Raw genomic sequence first — 22171 nt, 5'->3', positions numbered from 1 at the left:
ACGTGTTGACAAATAGATCAATGTACGTCTTTGTTTTCCTTGTCCAAGCTGGAATCTGGATCAAAACTGCGCGGCTGGACTGCTCCGGTATTGATAGTCAATTTTGCTGCACCACTAATGTGAGGTTGGGGGTATGAGGGTAAGCTAGCACAAGAGCATGTAAATAGAGAGCTCTCAGCAATAGGGAGGGGAAAGGGGGGGTTGTTCCATCACAATAGTCTAGCCCACAACTCGGTAGCAAATTTTTAACAAACTTCTTCCACTCTGTAAAAACTATGTCCCAAGAAACGACACAAGTTTTAAATTTTGGCTAAAAACAGCATAATCCTAAATAAAAGACCACTGGGAACGCTTTTAGAATAGATCAAAAGATGATCGAAGTGGGTTTTTAAAAAGTTGAGTGCATGCATGTTTTTTTGAGGTTCCATTTTTGAAACTTTATTTGGACAGATACAGAAAAAGATGCAGATAATATCAGCAAAGTAAATTATTAATAATGTATTTACCTATGATAAAACATGTTAACCATACAAACCAAATGCAAGAAAATATTATAATTTATAGATATTAACTGACAAGAAAAAAGGTAGTATTTTCTGCTGTTCCCCCTTTTACTCAATCTAAAATAGAATTAGAACTCCTTATCTGTTGAACTCTGGTTGGGCAAAGGGGCAAGATTGGTATTAACTCTTAATGTCAATGTTTTATTCACCATAAATGTTCTTGCTTAAAAAAAACAGTTAAACTGTTCAAAATGAACCAGTCTTAGACTATTTCTATATTTCTGCGACTGCAGGTGGAAGGTCGTCTGTTTAAGCCTAAAACTGGTCTGTCCATCAGGATTATAGTTTGACTAGCTCACAGTGGAAAGAAGGTCTGAAGATTTTAAGTCAGCGAGAGGGAATGCTGTTTGCTTAAACCAAGAATGTCTCTTGGAAGGTTTTTTTAAACAACGTTACATTCCAAGATCATCAGTTCAAACATTTGTTTTAACTACAAGTTACTGAGGGTTTTGCCACTTCCCTATTGGCTTCTTATCGACTCAGTTCCTACTCTTGCAAGAAAATCCTTCTCATGACCAAAAAAAGAACCATTATTGCCTTATGAGTGAAAGTAACAGAAATAGTTGTTGACTTTGTCATCAAGAGTAGAGCAATGGTTGGGCAGGTAATGGATTGGGTTGAGAGGATGCTCAAATAGTAGACTGAAAAAAAGCCTGACAGGACCTTGAAGGTATAAAGCAAAGAGTAAAAGATGAGTTCCACGTAGAATGAGTTTATTGTTTGGTGTCATGTATGACAGAACAACATGACATTCCTTAAGCCTCTGACAGTAGTGTCACATTAGTGACAAAAATGTGCTCATCCAATGACCGTTTTCTCAAAATCCCTCTTTTTTTCCCCCCCATCCTAAACAAACGTTCAGGCTTTCTCTTTTCTGAACCTTTTATCACTTCTTCTTCTGCAGCAATTTGAACGGAGCTCTTCAACTATTTCATTCCAGGACCCAAATTAGGAACATTTTAGAGTCCCACCGGGAACCAGGCTCATTATATGCTCTGACATTAGTGCTCTCATTGTATTTAAAGCTCTTTAAAATAAGGCCTGTGACCCATTTGTTATTTTTCACATGCAGAAAGTGATGGGAATGGCTATACTTTAGAAGTTATATGGAGAATGTTCAAAAAATATTTTAGTGTGTTGGGGTTTATGCTATACAAAAAAAGTTAATGCTGTCAAAAAGGAAACTTGTTTTCTACTGATTGCCCAAAGTCTGTGAAACTTGAGGTGCCAATAGCAACACAGAGAAAAAAAACATGTTTTTGAGGGATGGAAAAGTCCAAGCTTGAGGTCAGTTCTGCTCAGCAGCACTGCAGGTATAAGGTGATGAATCATTGACCTGTCATGTAACCGAGAAGATAGTGAAATCCGAGAATGTGTCCGTCATGTTTATCTTTTTCTTTTACAGAGCAGCTGTCCTATTTGGGAGGATTTTATCAACAAGGCAGGGAAACTGCAGTCTCAGCTCAGGTGAGAACACTGCTGTGTGCATGTACGATTTTGTTTTTATCATTCCATTTGGTCTATTTTTCCCCAAAAATAATAACTGCTTGTGCTTTGTAGTGATTACTGTTTTACTTAACCTACGATTTGATTCAAACCTGAATTTTTGGGTCACGTTTTTTTTTTATTTGTCTATTACAAAACAAAGACAAAAAAAAAATAAAAGTAAAAATACCTTTGTTACATAATAAGCAAGTAACAATTACCGGTAATAAAAACCTTTTATTTGGCTTGTACTAAGCCTGGTGTGATGTAATAAAACAATAATTAATAAATAGTCATAAATTTAGCACAGCGATTGTTTAACACCATAAACATACTGGTTTTAAGAAGGAATACAACAATTCACTGTTCATACAATTCAGTTTAATGGTGTAAAATACAGTTCAGTTTTAAGCTAAGGACTGTTGCATCCCTTTTTTGTTTTTGTTGGCTTTTTAGTGATAAAAATCAAATGTGTTCACGACTCCATTTAAGTTTTTAATTAGTATGTTTAATTTATGACTAAATCATTAAAATATCATACATTTATGGGACTTTTAAATATATACCACCAAAGTAGGTTCATATAATTTTTTAAATTTAATTCACCTGTACTGAGCAGTAAATGCCACCAACTGTTTGGCGTTTTAGAAAACGCGAAACATTTACTTGTACTACTACCCCATTGTCTTCTATCTAAACCTCATGTTTTGTTTTAAATACTATACAATTATACCAGTCCTCAATCATTCAAAGTCTACAGCTTAGAATAGATTCCAGTCCCATCCACCTCTTATAGTTGGCTTTAAATGGTGATGTGTCAGTGAAAAGGTAACTTACAGGAGTCGAAATAAAAGCTTTTTGTCCACCAGCCTCTGCTAAAACAGACTTCCTGTGGTTTACATTATTTGACTAATAAATTATGGTATTTCCCTTACCATTTAAACGCCCACATGTCAGTTTAAGAACATATTTATCAGGGCTGTTCTTTCAGTTTCTTAGCATTTAAAGTTCCTGGTTTCAGACCCTGTCAGAAACCAGGAGTGTTTTTGTTGCCTTGTCAAACTAGCAGTTTGACAGGAGACTGTTTAAAAGTGGAGAACAGGAAACTGGAGTTTCTGATGTAAGAAAACATTAGCTGGACCTTAAATCTTTAATTTTATGTTTATTCTTTTAGTCGAGGTTGTTAAGAAGCACCATAATGATGACAAAGACAGGTAAACAAAAACTAACTGTACTGATGTATTTCTGTAATCAATTGTTCCTGTCATTGCAAAAGCACAAGACTGATACCCTTGATGACTGTGGTTTAAAGACTTGAACATGGCAAAACAAAAAAAAACAACCAAAACTCTAGAACTTGAGGGGTCTGATCGTGAGCAACCAAAACTAGCCAAGTATATGGGGGGAAGTAACTGAAACAGAAACAGCTGTGTGTGATTGTGAACTAAAGCGTGGTTTGACTGTGAAAACGGGAAGCCTGAACAACGAACACTAAACAGGACAAGAACTTTATAACCTTTATAAAGACAAAAATCAGGAAATAGGTGGTAAAACTCATCTTCTTCTGCCTATTGTAGTTGAAACCCCCTGGTTTTTCCCCTGATTGTTGATCTGATTTGTAAAAGTGCACATAAATGCCCTGCTGTGAAGCTCATGTGCAACCGCTCCATGTTAGAACTTCTGCTAAGACAAGAGAGCCCCTAATCTTTGCATATTATCCCAAACCAATCTGGTAATTGTGTGTGAATTTATTGTGTGACTTTAAATTTGTCATAATAACATATATTTTTTAAATCACATTGGGTCTCAAAAGCTGCAGTGTTTTCTGTAAATGATTGACTGAAATGATGCTTGTGAAGGTGGAGCATTTAAAGTTTTGCTTCAAATTGACCAAAAACTTCATCTTTTTCTGCATTCAAGCCTCTGAAAATACCAAAAACGGAGCTCGACAGTAGCACCACCCCCATCCCCTCCAAGCCACAGACCCCTGTAATCATTTAGGGACTGGACTACATATAGAAGGACACAAACACACCCACCTTCTCTTCTTGGTCTAAATAAGTTAGCAGGCAGTTGCGGTAGCAGCATATGTGTCTGGATGTAATGACGTCCATCAGAAGTCTGCTCTGTAATTTGGCCCTCCTCCTTCACAAAGCAACCAGAATATTAACCAACTGCCATGATGAGGAAATCCTGTCATTTGTTTTTCATTTAAAAATGATTTTTTTTTTCCTTGTGTGGTTTTTAAGAGCTTTGAAGACAAAGAGCAATGATGCCAACTAAATGAATCCTAATCAGAGTCCTTTTACAAACCTGTCAGTAATTTGTTCTTGGCTGAGGCAGCTGTAAAACCTAAGGAACTCACATGTGTGCATATTTCTTGTTGAAAGGTAATTCTGTACCCAAACAGGAACTCTAAATAGCTCAATATCAAAATAAATAGTTTGATAACCTTTTCTGGCTGTAGAATTTGCTCTGAGAAATCCAAACTGCCAACGGACTGAATACAGACACAAAGTACAAAAAAAATGGGGCTCCAACAATAAAAAAGAAAAAGCAAGTTCAGTAAACACAACCCATTTACTCCAGCTGCATTCTTCTGTCTGTTGAACTATAAATGCATGTTGGCCATTGTTGTGAAGAGCACTGTCTCTGAGATTTTCTAAAGGAGACTTAAATGGACGCAAAGCTTTCCAGTTACTTTTTAAAGTTGTTTAGGTTTCAGAGACAAACTTTAAAACCAAAGGCCACCCCTTAATGTTGATTTAAAAAAAATCAACTAAAAGTGAACAAGCTACACAAACCTTTGAATGTGAGAACAGATGTTTTGCTCCAACATGTCAAGTGTAAAAGCCAAAAGACACAAGTGTGAAAAATGGATAAACCTGTTTAGCACGTGTGGTAGCAGCTCAAACTCCTAGTTTGACTTGATCGAACATTTATCTGTGAGCTTTGATCCAATGGTCAGATTTCAATAGACCATTGAGTGTAATAAATGAGTAGAGGCATGTATCGGTTGTGGTTGTTATGGTGCCAACACAAGACCTTTAAATAGAAAGGAATCTGCGTACGCGTGTGCATATGGCTCTTTTTCCATTTGCAGGACACACCCTGGGATAATCTGGTCAGCTCTGCAACAACACAGCACTTGTTAACTAATACTGCATCAGGTTCTGGTTAACAAATAAAGTTGCAATCAGTGTATAGGAATGCTATGCGTATCGAGTTGTTCTTAAATCTATTTTGTTTTATAACCACTCGCAATTATTTACATTTTTCTTGAAAGCATTTGATGAAATTCAGATACACTGTATGCACAACAGTTTTCCTTTTGTGTTTCATGCATTAAAAATCAAATTATACCTAATTAAAACCAGACAAAAATGTTCAAGATCAGGGTAGTTAAAGAAAAACATAACTGAACCGTAATGTTCAACAGAATCTGCCTTTATTTTGAAATAAAATGGAGTTTGAGGATTAAAAAAAATTTGTATTTCTGGTTGTTCTAAAGACTTTCATTTGGCCAATTTAGTTGAAAGTCTACACAAAGGAAAACACTTTTTAACAAATTGATGTCTGTGTATAGACATGTTTAGGAACAATTCTCGTTGATTGTCTTCTTGTGTTGCTTGCGTGACTAAAAGTAGTCTAGACTCGCTTTAGGGAAGATCAGATAATGTCAAACCTGCACGTGCACACCTTTTCCTTCATACATGTGATTCTTATCACCACAGATCTGCTGTTCCTTCAGCAGGCTAGTTTCTGGAGGTTAACCAACAGGTAGCCTGTTTATGGAAAGCATACCTCAAAAAAACCTGAAAAGGGGCTCAAAAACTTGTGTAGCTATACATGAACATGAGAGTTTGAACGCAGAAGTGTAAAACACACCCATTTATATAGACTTTTCATTGGTCAAGGGGCCGCTTGAACTCACATTGCTGAAATGGGTCTGAAGAGAGCATAATAGTTTCAAGCCAAAGTTGACATTAGAGCAAATGTGTTTTCTAAAAATGTACCTCTAACATATAACAATCATGTTCTGCATCTTTACTTTCTAGTAGCTTTGACCACAAATATTTCTTATTTGCTTTCCAGTGAATGTTTTCATACTTGAACTACTTTCTAACAAACCCATGTCTTGCAGGGCGACTGCGGTTGCTGTGGCTGCCTTCCTGGATGCTTTTCAGAAAGTGGCTGACCTGGCTACCAACTCCAGAGGTACAAACATTCAGCTTTGTAACAGTGCTGTATTAAATGGAATAATAACATTCATAGTTTGACAGTTCCATCCCTGTTTCTTCTGTTGTAGAGATCCCATGTTCTTACCCCTCAGTGTTTAAAAAGTTAGATGGTTCTCTGGCTCTTACGTAGGGGTTGTAAAACCATCAGGGCTCTGTTTGAAGTTCTTTTGTTGGCATTGTCTTCAACCCTTCCCCTCTTTGCTTTTCTTCACCCCCTTCTACCTACACCCCCCACCTCTTCTACATCTGTGCTCTCTGGTTGTCTGTTTAAATTCTGTATGTGTAAGAGAGGCAGGAGGGATGTGAGCTCTCTCCTGCTTGGACACCTCCAGCCATGCTTCGTCCTATTAATAGGAACAGAGACTGACGCACACATCCATCAGCTCACAGTAGTAAGAATGAGAAAGCAAGAGAATGGGGCTAAAAGGAGGCGGAGGAGTGTAGGGAGTCATCAGTCTGTCCCCTGTAGTCTCTCACAATATCGGTTTCTAGCGAAAAGGGCAGATTTTTTTACTGTTAGGTAATTTTTTTTTCTTTCTACTCTTTCATCACTTCGACACCCTACAGGCTATCGATATCACCTAACACTCATTATTTTGAGCTGCTTTCTAAACCCTAATTTTAAACCCTTTTCTGTTAGCAGGGAAGCATTAACAATAGGTAAAAACATCTTCACTGAGACATAACCTCATTCATTTTTCTTCTTTCATGTATTTTTTTATGGTGAGATACAAAGATGGACATTTTTTAAAATAAAAAACAGTGTACTTTTTAAATACAACTGTCATGGTGGTAATGTTAATAGGACACTAAGTATCTCACTGATCCTTCTTCTTGGTGTGTGGTATTATATCCCACAGTTACTCGACCAATAAATATTTCTTATTATACAGAGTTAAACTTCTAACTTTTTTGTTGTAAACTACATGCCAATTCGAAAAGGGACTTTTGCACATATGTACGAATTATGCAGAAAAAAGCAGAATAATTCAACTACCTAATATCTTCCAATATAGGCGAATCTAAGTCTTCGATAATCAATGGATTTAATAGGTGTTCATTACTTTAGACTCAAGTCTCTATTAGTGGCCGGATTCCTTTAAGACCCACCCTCCCCATGCACAGTTGAGCAGATGCTTCCGTGTTGCCAGATTGGCCGAAAAACTGCCCAATTTGAGCAAAAACACGCCCGATTTTAGTAGCAAATTTTACAATCTGACAACACTGGACGCTGTGGTATTTGTATTGTGTAGTGATTGCCAAGAAAATTTAGTTTTTAAACCTTTTGCGGTGGGATACACCAAAGAACATTCTGGTGAGGAATCCTCACAACATTTTGGGGTGGATCCTAAATGTGTCTAAGAATGGCGCGAGTAGATGGATCATATTAGCATGACGTCTGCAGCAGCAAAGGATTTCTTGGTCACCATTCTATCTGTGATGGAACAAATGGCTTAATAGACCCATGTCTCAAATAAACGCCGGGTCGGCTGCCACATTTTTTGAATAAACTCTGGGGCTATAGAAGATTTATATTTAGTAAGCAAAATATACACTGACTGGTTTTACAACAGTTATAATTTGAAACCAATTATATTATTTGTTAGTCAATTTGAATTAAATCTTTAGTTTTGAACCAAATTCTGTGTTCAGAAACTGCCAACATCAAGATTTTTTTCTCAGACATAAAAGATCATAAAGCAAAAATGTAAAACAGACTCGGTTCCACCTGGTGCTCATATCGGGTTTTAGCAGAGTAGCTTCTGCTTCTCTTTAAGCTTTTTTTTTCCTTGCAGTGGTGCTTTGATGAAAGAATGTAATAATAAACAAGCCCTTATTGAAATGTTTGACTACATAGTTCACCCTTTTGATGTCCATCCATAATAAAAATATCATTATCACATTTATATTTGTGGGTATATTAAAACTGGTACACATTTCCATTCCTAAACATCAACTTCTTCTCCCTTAACTCAACTGTGAAGAGGTAGAGTAGAGGGTAAAAAAGCCCATAATTGCTTTATAAATCCCCAAACTAAACATTTATTCTAAAGGCACCCTAATCCCGCTGTGAACACTGACTTGCATATGATCAGCCTTATAAGAACAAACACATTCTTGTACTTTCTGTATTATTTACGGCACACACAGCACACATGGAATTAGCTTAAACCACCTGTTTCACTTTCTGGTAGTTTTTTACTGTTTGCTTTTGTCCACAAAGAGATCACTAATCTTTTTCTCTGTTTTGGTATCTTCTACATTTTTTCCATCCTTTCATCTCATACTTTCACTTCTTTTTGACTTTTTTTAAACCTCAATTAATGCGGGTTGACAAATATATCATTATAGTTTTATTTGATTGATTTTTACAAAAATATTCCTGTGTTTTTATTAATGGCTGATTTTCTGGTTTGACTTTTTTGAACTGTTTATTTTAGCTGTAAGTGCTGAATGTGGATTGTGAAGCTTTGGCTGCCTCAAATATTTTTAAATGATTAGACACTTTTTTTGCGTACTGTAAACATTAGCTGGTCGGCCATGCCTGTCAGCTGTGAATTTTTCAAAATAGTGCTCTGAGCGCACCTTTATTTGGTAAACCTTGAAGGAAAGTTTAGAATAAAAGTCTAGGAGGATTCTGGTTGGTAAAGTTTAGATACCAACTCAGTTGAAAACCTAATTTTCACATCTATTTTCACTGATGAAATCAAAATCAGGACATGAATGAACTTTTAACATTTACGTTCATCTGCCTATTTGCACTCAGATGAACATATGTTGGTTCAAAAACATTAATTGTGTACACAAATATAAGGAGGACTTAACAGCAGCAATGGGACAGTTTTTATTTTTTTAGTGTAACTATGTAATTCGATTTAAAGTCATGTGAAAGTGCTGCTAAATAAAAATAGTTTTAACCCAACTTGATGAGCGAACTCATACAGGCTCTGTGCAATAATGTCCTTTACTACTTAGGAGTTTGACTAACAAGCTGTTACTAAAAACATTTCAATGAGTTCAAAGAAAATGTGTGATTTTCTCTATAAAAAGGAACATCAAGATGTGCTACACTAGTAATTGGGTTTCACCTTAAGGTGCTATGATTTAATTAAATTGACGGGAAAAGCCTGACAGCAAAAGAATGATTTAGGCTTTACTGAAGAACATTAAAAGTATTTCAGAAAATTGTGTTTTTTTTCTAGGTAATACAATTAATATATATTCACCCAATTCATACATATGTCCTCAAAGATTACCTCTACAATTTGACTTTTCTGTTGCAGAACAAAGTAGAGATTGCTTTTATACACCAGTCAGTTTTGTATCAATACCTAAAAAAAATTGAATATTTTTGACAGAAATCTAACTTTTTTTCCTGTACTTGTAGAAATGTATTTATCTATTATTGTTAATTTCTAAGAAACTGTTTTTAAGGTATTTTACTGCTTTGAAATTCGAAGAAAAAATATTCAAATCAGGGAGAAACTTCAAACGGCTCCATGGTAGAAAACAGGACAAAGCTCTATTATATCTATGAAAGAGATAACTAGTACCAGAGAATAGAGAAGGCAGGAAAACAGCGACAATGGAGAATATTTAGCTCTGCAGAATGGTTTCTTTCATAGCGTGTCAGTTCAGTTTCTGTGTGGAACCCTCCCTCAATCTGCTGTGGATCAAATTATAAGCTGTTTGGTAGTCTGCTTCGTGAGCTTGTGTCTTTGTTTGCCTTTAGTCTTCGTTTGACCGTCTTTTTCTTTCTTCTGACACATTTTGTTGAAAAATGACTATTTTATAACCCATGTACGCCATCAAACGCTGCATGTATTGTCAGATATGTTATAAAAAAGCAATTATTTGGCAGAAATAAACATCTGTTAGCTGATGTTTCCCCAATAGAGTTTTGCTTGAACCATATGGACACAATAACAGAGGGTCAGCATGTCGGCTGCAGACTTGAAGCACCAACATTTCCAGTGTTATGGCGAGTTCTGCCCATCTGCTGAAAATAGTATGACCTCAATGAATAAAAGAGCACTAACTTTTGCAAAAAAAAAAAAGTGGGTGTCACAGCTGCCTGAACACAGTCTCTGCATGAACTTTGAGTGTCTTACATAAAATGGAGGTATATGAATTAATTCTTGTGTGTGCTTCTGGGACTCTGGTGGTTGAATCCCAGTTGTTCTTTCAGCAGGTTCATGATGACTCTACTAGGACAAGTCTGAGTCTGTACAAATATAGTACACACCTGCTACAAAGACACATGTAGAAACCTGTGGTAATATTTTGGAAATAAATTATTTTTTATCCCATGGTGACTTATAACTCTTAAGTGTTTTATAATCAATGACAACATCGCCTCCAAAGGCGGAATTTCTATTATCTGAGTATTATTTCAATCACTTTTAAAAGTAAAGAGTTTTTTATCATTCCGGTACACTTGATCTTTTTTTTTTTTTTTTTTTTTTTTAAATTGGACTTTCCGTAAATGATCCTTTTTGATTTATCCTTTCTTCAGCACTGTAAACAAAAATACCTGGACAAATAAGTTTATAACTGGAACTATTAGAAATAAACAACCAAAATCCTCATACAGTAAAATATTGTCAAGGAGTGGTTCAGTAAGCCTTGAAAGGCAATTTGCTGTAAATTAATACGAGTCTCTCCTTAAACATGGAAAGCCATGGGCTAAAAGCCATAAAAGTGAAGTGTTTATGTCACGCTCAAGTACTGGCATGCAATCCCAAAGTGATGAAAGCCTACGATAACATTTAACCCTAAATACATTTTTTGTGCATTCCGGTAAAATAAAACAGACGGTGATGTGTCAAAAAACTGATTCATATGCAGATTTTACCAATATTTACTAACTGCAGTAAGTGCTTGTTAAGGTGGATTTGTTTTTCTTCTCCTTTCAATGCCTGTGTTCCATTCGTCATAAAGTGTGCGTGAAATCAATTCAAACTTGAATAGTATTTCCTCATCAAGTGAAAATAAATGCATTCTTTTTTTTGTTTTGGCTGTGTGCGTTGGTCATTCACTTTCCATAGAGATATGTGTGTAGCAACGTAATCCCATTTGTTTGTATTGTTCCCATATAGAAACCAGTTTTTCCGCTCTGTAGTCGTCCTCCTTGTTGGGCAGCTATGACCGGTGCTAAGTATCACTGCCAAAATATTCACTAATTTTACCTTAATAAATAATTCACAGTTTGATTTTTTATTAGTTGTTGACTTCCTTTTTGAATTTCAATCCAGAAAACAAAAAAAAGTTTGCACATGGTGATTTTGCGTACATGAGAAATTTCCTCCTTAAAAAGACTATGTTTAAGCAGATTTTGCCTTAAATATACAAAAACCAGTGCATGGATTTTTAAAAATTGATGCTGAATTTTCAAAGTTAGATTCTATTCACATTTACATTTATTTAAAACTAACCCTAGCCTTGTCCATTTTACATGAAGGCAAATGGTTACAAGTCGCTTCATGGTTTCTGGGTGAACTGATCTGGCTCTAGTTACTGGTATATTTGTTTCAAACCAGTTTTGCACAGGAAGTCGGTGTTGCTTCTTGATTGCTGAATTTTAGCAAATATTTATTTGTTTGTGCATTTGTGACATCGAGATGAATATTGGTGGTTTGTGGCCTGGAATAGGCTTTAATTTGATTAGCAAAACTTACATTAACTGAACTTCAGTGCTCAAACTTCCCTGCTGCACAAAAACAGTTTTTTAAGCAAAATTGAGCTAAATTTAAACTATATTGTCCTTGTTTTTGTTACATAATATGTGTGCTCAACCATGGATTGAGCCTCATAAATTCGTCTTGAGGAAAAGAAGGAATCTTATTCCTCTTTGCCCTCGTCAGCTCTCGCCTCAGCTCCTGTAACAGAACAGTCTTAGACCCCAAACTTTCCAGCTTCCTCAATGCCCTCTTTGAATCAACTCTGTCCTTTCTCTGAGTTTCAGTCCAAGACTTGCTATGGCTGTATTGTGTCTCTTAATTTTGTCCAGCCAAGAACTAGATTTTGTCCCCCAGAATCTGTATACTTTACCCAATCCACCTTTTCCTTTTGTTCCTGCCATCAAGAGATTCATACACACATCTAATACCAGCAAATAATCAGTTAATTTACCAAAGACCTTCTGAGACTAATTCAGTCTTTTACAATTATTTGAACGAACACTAACTTCACAGAAACTTGATCTCAGGACCATATTGCTGCATCTTTATTGCTATTTGTTCTCTATATTGGTCAGACTCATAAAAAGAACATACACAAGCAAAAAATATACATATTATGGGATCGTATACATCTATTTTGACTAAACAGATTTGTATTTTGTAGTTTGCGTGTGAGTGTGTGGCCCTGCAACAGACTGGCGACCTGTTCAGGGTGTACCCCGAACCTCACCCAGCTATAGCTGGTTAGTCTTCAGCAGCCCCATGAACCCGAAAAGGATTTAGCAGGCCTGAAGATGGATGCAAATTTGCATTTGTGTCTAGTTGAAGGATTGGCAAGTTTCAACGTGTATTTCTAAATGTGCAAGAAACCCAAGTGCCTACAGCATATGATGTCCTTCAAACAAACAATGACTATCAGAACACTCACTCAATACATGAGTAACAGAGTTTCCATTACACTTGTATCCATGTTCTTATAATGTGTTTGTTGCTCAAGTGTCTGTTGGTTGGATGGCTATTTGCCATGTGTTTTTGTTTAAACAAGCCTGGTTAGACTGGTGATCTTTGAATTAGAACAGCTGACACACTCAGTTCTAATTCTCATTCTCATTCAAGTAACTAACAAAACTAAAATGTATTCAAAGGAAAAGTACGCACTCCTTAAATGTAAATAATGCATTGATGTTGTTGTACTTTGTGAATGCTCAGTGAATGGTGGGACCCCAACAGAGTAATTTATCTGACTTAAAAAATAATCTTTGGTGGAGAAAAAGGTTAGTGTTGTAAATACACACATCCTAATGGTTTTTACTGACAATTGTTTACATGCTGTAGATAGAATCTCACTCTTCTTGGTTCACAAGTTAGTTCCTAGTAAACTGAGGACAGCCCATCCTTGTCTGCTCTGTGTCTCGACATGTATTTTCTATAAACAGTCAAGTTTTTTGAGTGCTTGGTTGTTATTTTACAGCAGTCTGCTGTAAGTATTTTTACACTTCTTTTTTCTGTTTGCATTTATACCACAACTGGATTCGTTGTGTCTGAGTGCCAGATTCAAGTTTCTCTTCTTAATGGTCGACTCTGAGCACATAGTTAAGTCAAGACCACAACGCTGCAGTGGGCTGTGACCCAACACAGCCCTTCTTTGTTCAATGAAGCGCACATGTGAACTCACACTGTGTTTCATATTGATGCTAGCATTCACCTGAACAATATTACCTTCAAAGCCTTAAGCCAGCAAACGGTCTTAATACTCTGGTTCCCACATATGATAATGCTTTAGAATTAAACTCTGCATTTGTGCCTTAATGATAATTTTGTGGATTATGGTAATGATGATGTAGCTGACAAATATTTAGATATCTTATAGTTTGGATGATAAATTAATTTCACTTTTCAGGATCCTTTTTCAGTATACTCTTGTTAGTAGTTGGGCATGATGGGATCTCATTGACTTGGTGGGATAATATGTCCATTCTTTAGGCTTGTAAATGGGTAAACAGTGGTTGACTTCAGCCACACCACTCAGTATACGGTATGATTTATTGAGCAATCATCTGGTAGATTCTTAGGAACAAGTAAGAGTCAGAAGACAGGAGACTTTATGAAATGTTGCATGAATGATCTGCCTGTTTAAAGCTCGTGCCCTTGAGAGGGCAGATGGATGTGGGGTGACACTGGGGTGGCAAAGGTTCCCTCACTGGCTCTCTCTTTTAACAGGGGGGGCTCTGATGCTCACACAGTTGTGCACAAACACACAAATGCTCAAACACGAACTTGGGAGATGTAATCTGGTGGTCATTATTGCAGACAAGGCAGTTTTGTGCTCCCCTGACAAACAGTGGGTTACGGTGTGGGTTAGGGTGTGCCTCTGGTTCAAATTATCACCAGTGTCCCAAAGACTGAAGGTCTCTCTTTCTAATGTGAGAAGATAATACACTCTGTATATACATTTAACAAACTTATCCATGTTTGGTTTTAAATAAGTTGCAAGATCTCCATAAAAAAAATGACTTTTTTATGATAATTTTAAACTGCTTCCTTTTTTGTTGTTTTTACATTAAAATTGTTGATTTTAAACAATTGCATTACATAATGAAAACTATACAAGACCACGACGTTTGTATGTAAATATTTTGTTTGTCTGCATAAAAATGTTTTGAGTTCCTTGTTTGTTTTTGTCACTGATGGTTGTAATTGATGCACATAGTAATCCTGGGAAGGATTAAAGAAGTAATACTATCATACATGTTCCACTTTTATTCCATAGAATTAAAAGTAAATACTTTAAATCAGTTTTCAGTCTGTTTTACTAAAAACAACTCTAAGCATCAATTTGCTTTAATCTAGGAATGTTAGTCCAAAATGTGGTTTTAATTATTGAATTTGCTTTAATTCTGGAATTAAATTACTTTTTATTTTAGTTCAATCTTTTAGTGGTTCTTGCCATCCAGTGTGCTTTGACCTAAAAAGAGCTATTTTATTGTCCCATGTTAAGTGTATCCACCATTATTCTAACTATAATGTATTAGCTGGATCTTAGACTTTCTAATAGGGCCCTTCTTCTGAATAGTAAACATGTTTTGAATATCGCACCCAAAACCTCTTACAGAAATGGAAAAAAACACGTTTTATTTATCTTTGTTTCATCTTAAGCATGATGTTGTTTTTCCAATCAACCATCCAAGAACTAACATTCACAATTTATGAAATACATTTAATTGCACCTTTCTCACTTTCAAAACCTGAATTACCAGTTTTATCTGTTGGAAATATACATGCTGAAACACAGTTGTTGTTTTTTCTTGTTTTATTTTGATGCATCACTTGAAATCTGAATCTATCTCATTTGGGAATAATTGCGTTTAAAACCCACGCTCCTGAACATCTTTCTCACACGCAGTGTTGTTGCTGGTAATGATTAGTGATATGCAGTCTGACTGAGGGCTTTCTTGCACAACAAACCTGACTCAGAGCCGGTTACCAACACTTGTTTTTCAGGCACAGTGCAGGAATATGAACCCCTTTAACCCTTTACTGTTAAAGATTAACTGTGGAGTCTGAGCTTTTCCACGTTCATACTTTATGTATTAAGCTATTTATTCAGCCCCCACTCCATGTGTGAGCCAAACTAATCTAAATTTATAACTATTCTAAACTAATCATTGCTAGAGGTCCTTGTAAAATCTGTCTTTGCCTGTATAGAAAGTGTGTCAGACAAGAAAGGAAAATAGGGCAGCAAAGCCCAGAAAAGAGCAAAAAGAGGGCTCCAGTGTAATCTTTAACTATCTCTCCCTGTCTCTGTCCATCACTCTGTCTTACTGACATTCTCACTGCTCTCATTACTGGTTTCATACAGCATTTATTTAACTTAATATAGAGCATCGATGATGCAAACTTCAAGTTGAATCATGTTTTTAAAGGTTCTTATAGGATAGCATTGTAAGATTTTAACTTCATTTCTGAGTATTTCTTTACTCTAATTGTTGTGAATCAAGACCAGACAAAACATGTAGTTTGAAAAAGCCTGTAGCTGTGATATAGGTGCTTCAACGGCAATGGTCATGCTCCCTTCTCCGCTCTATTTTTGTTTTCTTTAATGGCTCAAAACTTTATGGCTTTCATATCGCTCGCTATTTTTGTTGCACTGGTAATGTTAATTTGGGGTTTTGAGAGGCTGTAAGCTAGTCGGAGAACGTGTAAACAAAAGGCCGATGGGAAATAAGGACAGGCTTACTCTGCGCCTGTAGTCCCACCCACAACTCACAGGTGAATTTCTGATGAACTGTGGCCTAGAAAACAACACACGATTTTAGATTTTGCCTAAAAATATCATAATCATCATTAAAAGATACAATAGATCAATAGATCAAAAGATGATTGGAGTTAGACTTTAAGACAACTATCGGAAATACGAAAAAGTTCCCCATTGAAGACAGGACATGTACTGTATCTGCAAATGTATGATGGGGAAAAAGAGACTTCTGGATGGGTTTTGTTTTAGACGGATAAATGTTTGCATAATGAATCATCTCTCAGTGTTACATCAGTGGACAGGACAGTTGTCTGCTTATCTAAGAGTGTTTATTTTAGGTTTGACTTTGTCTGTTCGTCGAAATGAGAAGTGCTTATTGACTGGATTAACTCAGGCACCGTGTTAACTTTATGGCCATACTTTCTCACACCATCAAAACAAGGTGTGAGAGAAGAGCCTTATTAAGACCGTTGAAATGAATAATGTAGAAAACAGAAATCTAAAAACATTTTCACCCCCCTTTTCATATATGTTAGGTAGGGATGTAAAAGATATTAGATACAAATATAGATACAGATATGAACAAGATTATGTTGGTTAAAATGTATAAAATCAGACTGCATTGTATCACCAAATAATTAGTTGAATTAGTTGAATCCTTTATGTATCGATTTGTGTACCATGTATCGAGATGCACATCGAATCGTACACACCCCTAATATTAAGGTAAGTTAGCAGGAGACAAGCAGAACATTTGTCCCCCATATATTCCTATTTATTTACATTTTTGAATTTTAACTTGCACATCCACACAATGGTATCTTCCTGTCACTTACCTTTCGTTGTTGTTTGGATTGGATCATCTTCTTTTTTGTCTACTCATCATGTTAAATCATACCTTAAAATATATTTTAAATCAGATTTTTTACTTTTTACCCTTGTCTGTACAATTTCCAAATGTTCGTTTTTTTTGCATAATGTTGGAATGTGTTACACAAATCCCACATTCAGAAATAAATTAGAGACTCAATGGTAAATAATTTACTGAGACAGAAAAAGTGAAAATTAGTTTTTCAAAAATATGGGAATCTGTCTCGTGAATTCGCTTTTAATATTTTACCATTTATTATTATAGAATGCAAGCTTATTTTATTTATTTTAAAACTCCCTTGTCAGTTAGCAGCATTTTATCTTGCAGACTTTAACACACAAACCTTAAAATTGTACCTCAAATGTATCTTAAAATAGTTTTTTAGCAAATATATTTATTTTTGAGACCTTTAATAAGCCTTTCCAACATTGTTTTTTATGTTTTGTTTGCTGCTAGGAAAGTTGTGAAGAATCCCCGAATCCCATTTTAAAGTCATGTTCATCGTCTTGAATCTGAAAATGTCTTTTCTTCTAGTCATGTGCTTCCCTTCCATAGTTTTCCTTAATTTGTCTGTACTTGACAGCTAATGGAATCTGCAGTCAGTCTAGAGCGTGTTATTGTCGGCGCTCGTTGCACCACAGCAGGTGCGTGTGTGTTGGCACGCCCACGTGCTGTACGTGTCACTGAAGCTCGATTTGCTTACTGCTGAATTAGTGCGTGTTTGTGGGAGGGTGAACACCAGGAAGACGAGCCGACCCAACGTCAGCAGCTATTAATGAATGAAGAAATGAGGAAGCCAGACGAGATAATGCGGGAGATTAGATTGGCTTTCAGCTCACTTTTACTCACTTTGGAGAGTTTGAGTGATAAACAAAGCAATTCTTTTGTGCGAGAGTACAAAAAGATTATAATTTTTTTAGAAAGTAATAACAACTTCAAACACGAGCTCTTTATATTTCTCTCAAGTGACTGTTTGTTTTATTATGTAAACAGAAGCTTATCGGATTGATGTAGCAAACAAACTGATCAGTAAATGAATGACAGCCTGTACATACACGCTGTGGTGGGTGGATCAATCTGTGCACGCCAGCTGCTCAGCTAAGACACCGTTTGTGTGTCAGCATTCATTTTTTGCTTCTTTCCTACTAAATGTATCAACTAAATATCTAAAGCTGAACTGATAACAGGCAAATTAGCACCAAGATGTTACTCATCTAACATTTTTATGGACCATTAGGAATAATAAATAAAATTGGATATCCAAAGAGGGAGGCAGCAAATTTGAGTGGCCTGGTTTTCTTTAAGAGTTTCAGTGGGCCTTAAAGGTTTATTAACAAACACCCAGATGTACACAGAAGGCGTTTTACACATCTGTAGGGATTATCAAGCTCACTAATATTCAAACTGGATGAATGGATTTAAAGAATTGAAATAAATACTACTAATAATAATAATAACCACTGACGTCCTTAAATTTAAAAACAAACTGGAAGATCAAAAACACATTTCTAGAGTTTCATGTCTTCATTCAGAGGGATGTTGTATTTTCTCTGCTCTCTAATTAGCTGGAGGACAGATTTCTTTACTTCTATCAGTTTGGGAGAGGTTTGCATGTCTGCATCCAGCTGTACATCCTCCTCAGTCTCTTATCTGTGTAACCACTGGCCAGTAGTTACTAGCAGCCATCTGGTGCCTTTGCTCAGAGTTGGGTTTTTGTGCTCGCCAACTTCTTAACCCACAAAAAAAGGTTGTTTCTCTCACTATTTTTTTTTCTATCTCTTACCATATATAGCTACTTTTTCCTCCTAATTATCCCTTTTATCTGATTTAGGTTTAGCTTTAGTGGCTTATGGTACCGAAATCCAATATTTTTTTTAATCATAGTTCACTAGTAGCTTTCTAGGGCTAACAATCCTAGTGTATAATACTTTAAGTGTGATATATTTATTAATTAAAATAAATATCTCGCATATTTAAATGTGTATTTATTGTCTACTGATACAATTATAACACATTCTAATTAAAGTATTAGCTTTTTTTAAGTTTGGTTAAAAATTAGCAGACTGGCAAAATGTTACAGTTTAAACACTGTTAACCATATCAAAAACCTAGAATACATCAAATTATACATCTTGTTGATAAATCCTTTAAAAAGGTTAAAAAATCTTGAGCGTCTGTCCGGTCTGAGTGGTTGCCTATTTTTATCAACTACTGTTTCCAAACCCTATGCCTTTCAGTGCTTTGTTAATGAGACCTAATGAGGAAGAATATTGCAGACTTGCCTTACTCTATGAATTTCACTGCATAAACTCCTCAGTGTATTCAGAGCTTTCTAATTCACTGGACTTCTGAAGACCCTTTCTCTCAGTGCAAAAACCCACACAGACTCTCTTTGTGCCAGCACAGTGTGACATTCCACGGAACAGTCTGGGAGGGTGTTGACAGCACAGACAGACTTGGCAACTGGGCATCAGATTGCCAACAATTTGACGTTGTTAGCACCTTTTTCATGTTTGAGCTACATCCCTTTATTCATTGTTTCATACAGTCATGTCTATTTTTATTGTTATTTTGTGTATTTTAATGTTCAGTAAACAAATGTTTTTGAATATTTTTTGAACAACTGCTTGTATTCATAAATTGACATTTTGGCTTAACTTGTGCATGCCATTAATGGGTTTTGCATTTTTCCACATATTAGCATTTGATCAGTATATAATTGCAGTACACCGTTTGTATTTGTGTCAATCAGGTCTGTTTTAGGTCCTCAAAATACAAGAGTGCCAAATGACTCAGTCAAAAAATATCAACTTAATTGACATAGTAAGAATAAGAAACTGTCATTTTTTTTTTTTAATACTTTAGGATTTTTAGCACTAGTGTTTTGACCACTGCATGGTTTACAAATACAGTACTTTTTTTGGTTGAACTAATCATTTTTAAAATTCCTGCTTGTTGTATGTTTGCTTTCACAGAAGGCGTGGATGTTCCACAGGCCTCTCTGTTTCGACACGATTCATTCATTTCTAAGTTGAATTCTTCAAGTGTCACATTTATCCATCCATCCATCTGGCCGCCTCTCCCCCACTGTTATTCTACAGGGTGTGGTTGATCAATTTCACCCTGCCACTCACACACATCATCATAAGGCCAAAAACACATGTGGGATTTCGACTCATTAAAGACTTAAGGAAGAATGTGGGTCCATGATGCAAGAAAAGAGATTGGTTTCTGGTCATCACTCATTTACCAAAACCCCACCCACCTTTTTAGTGGGACAAGAGCAAGCTACACTTGTAAACAAGCTCATAGAAAAGATTAGTCCTACATGCACCATCAGGCCTCTTTGTGAGATCAGTACCAACTTAAAATGAAGAATTCTAAGATACTTTTCTGAGATCTGAACTTAATCCATCCCATGAGGGTGTACTAGCAAAACATCCCCTTAAATGTGCTTTGCTTACAAAGTATCATGTTTTGATTCTTTCACAAAGAGTGAAATCTTTTTTGTCTGTTACTGCATACATTTTTCTGAAAACTATGCACTCAATTCTCTATTTTCCATTCCGTGTGTGCGGAATTCATGCAGGGTCAGTATAAGGGCCACCGCTCGCCAACCGTATGACAGCATCACCTGTACATCATTAGTGCATACAACTTACATTAGTCTAAAAAATACTTCACGATAGATTTACCACACACAACAACTGAATGTCCCATTTTCATGATGTCCCTTGAGGTGGCCATACAAGTCTCAAGGGAACTCCACAGAGGAACACATTTAAGGCATTTACAGATCATTAAACAGATCATGCTTAACTCAGTGTTGATAATAAGTATGATCTGTTTAATGAATTACATTGCATGATGTTACACGATTTGAGTTATAGTTGCAATATATCCTTAATAACTTGTTGACCAGATTTGTGAGGATAATTATGTGTGGCAGCTTTGTGTGAGCAGTGAAGGATTGAAGAGACAGTGTTAAGGTTTTCTCTGTGGGAGGTCATTTTACTCTTCACATCCTGGTAACTATGCCAGGCTTGTAAACATACCATTTTCTTGTGCTTCTTCTTCCCAAGATAGCATTTCAAATTTTTGGGTGTAGTTTTAGCACTTTTGCTATTTGTTTTCTCTCCTATATTAGTTGATACTGGGATTAAACTTTGTACACTTGATTTTTCATTAAGTCTGTCTAATTTCCCAGACAGTCCTGAAGGTGTGCTGTGTGGAGGATACTTCTGTAATACCTTAAATAATTTTGTAGACAGCAGTCAGATGCCTACAGGACTTTAAAAGCTAATGTCCATTTAGAAGTTCATAATACAGTCTCAGTCTGTGCTCTCCAGCGTTTCACTGGAAGTTGGTTGCATAAAGCTTAAATTTGAATTCAAATACGTCACTTTTGCTTTACAAGTCAGCTCTTAAGGGAATTGCAATAAACTATAGTGCTGGATGCTTATTAACAAAAATGAATTTCTTTAATTTTGGTCTTCCGGTATTTGATTTTTCTTTCATTTCCTTCTCTTTTCTTTAATTTCCCCAATGTTTAAAAGGTTAAACTGGATTCCATCCTTTGCATTCTTTAATATCTCTGTCCTGACATGGGGATATTTTGTCCTTAATATTCTTCTTCCGTAGCTTCTATGGTGCCTAAAGAACAATTGACAAGATCTAATATTTCACATATTTTCTTAGACTTTACAAATAGTTAAATGTTGTTGTGACAGTTTTTGTCTTTCATTTTTTTTGTTTAAGCATAACTGGAATTTTTAATTTTTTTGTCCTGTTTTGTGTATTTCAGGGGGCACAAGAGATATTGGATCTGCTTTGACCAGGATGTGTATGAGACACCGCAGCATAGAGGCTAAACTCAAGCAGTTCTCCATGTAAGCAACATTACATATTTCAATACTATTGCCTTTTCTCTTTTGTGCAAATATACTGCCATGTAAATATGTATTGTCATTTGTGCTTAGGGGTGTAACATTTTATTGACCTTATCTAATCTTGAAGAAGACACAAATGTGTAGGGGTGTTGCGGATCACGGATTATCCGTGGTCCGTACGGATCA

General features: G+C 36.0%; 1 protein-coding gene across 8 annotated transcripts in view; it reads left to right on the top strand.

Moving 5' to 3' along the window:
- Window positions 1–22171, top strand: part of LOC112143363 (protein MTSS 1) — a 40711-nt gene that overhangs the window by 1737 nt on the left and 16803 nt on the right. For all 8 annotated transcript variants that reach the window (XM_024267278.2, XM_024267282.2, XM_024267276.2 and 5 more), the window contains exons 2-4: window positions 1969–2030; window positions 6193–6266; window positions 21901–21985. In XM_024267278.2, the coding sequence (XP_024123046.1) occupies window positions 1969–2030; window positions 6193–6266; window positions 21901–21985 (221 nt within the window). The remainder of the gene's footprint in view (window positions 1–1968; window positions 2031–6192; window positions 6267–21900; window positions 21986–22171) is intronic.

The sequence above is a fragment of the Oryzias melastigma genome, linkage group LG16, assembly GCF_002922805.2.
Source record: "Oryzias melastigma strain HK-1 linkage group LG16, ASM292280v2, whole genome shotgun sequence".
NCBI lineage: Eukaryota > Metazoa > Chordata > Actinopteri > Beloniformes > Adrianichthyidae > Oryzias > Oryzias melastigma.
Note: the sequence above shows the minus strand (reverse complement) of the source record. Positions and strands in the feature narration are given on the sequence as shown.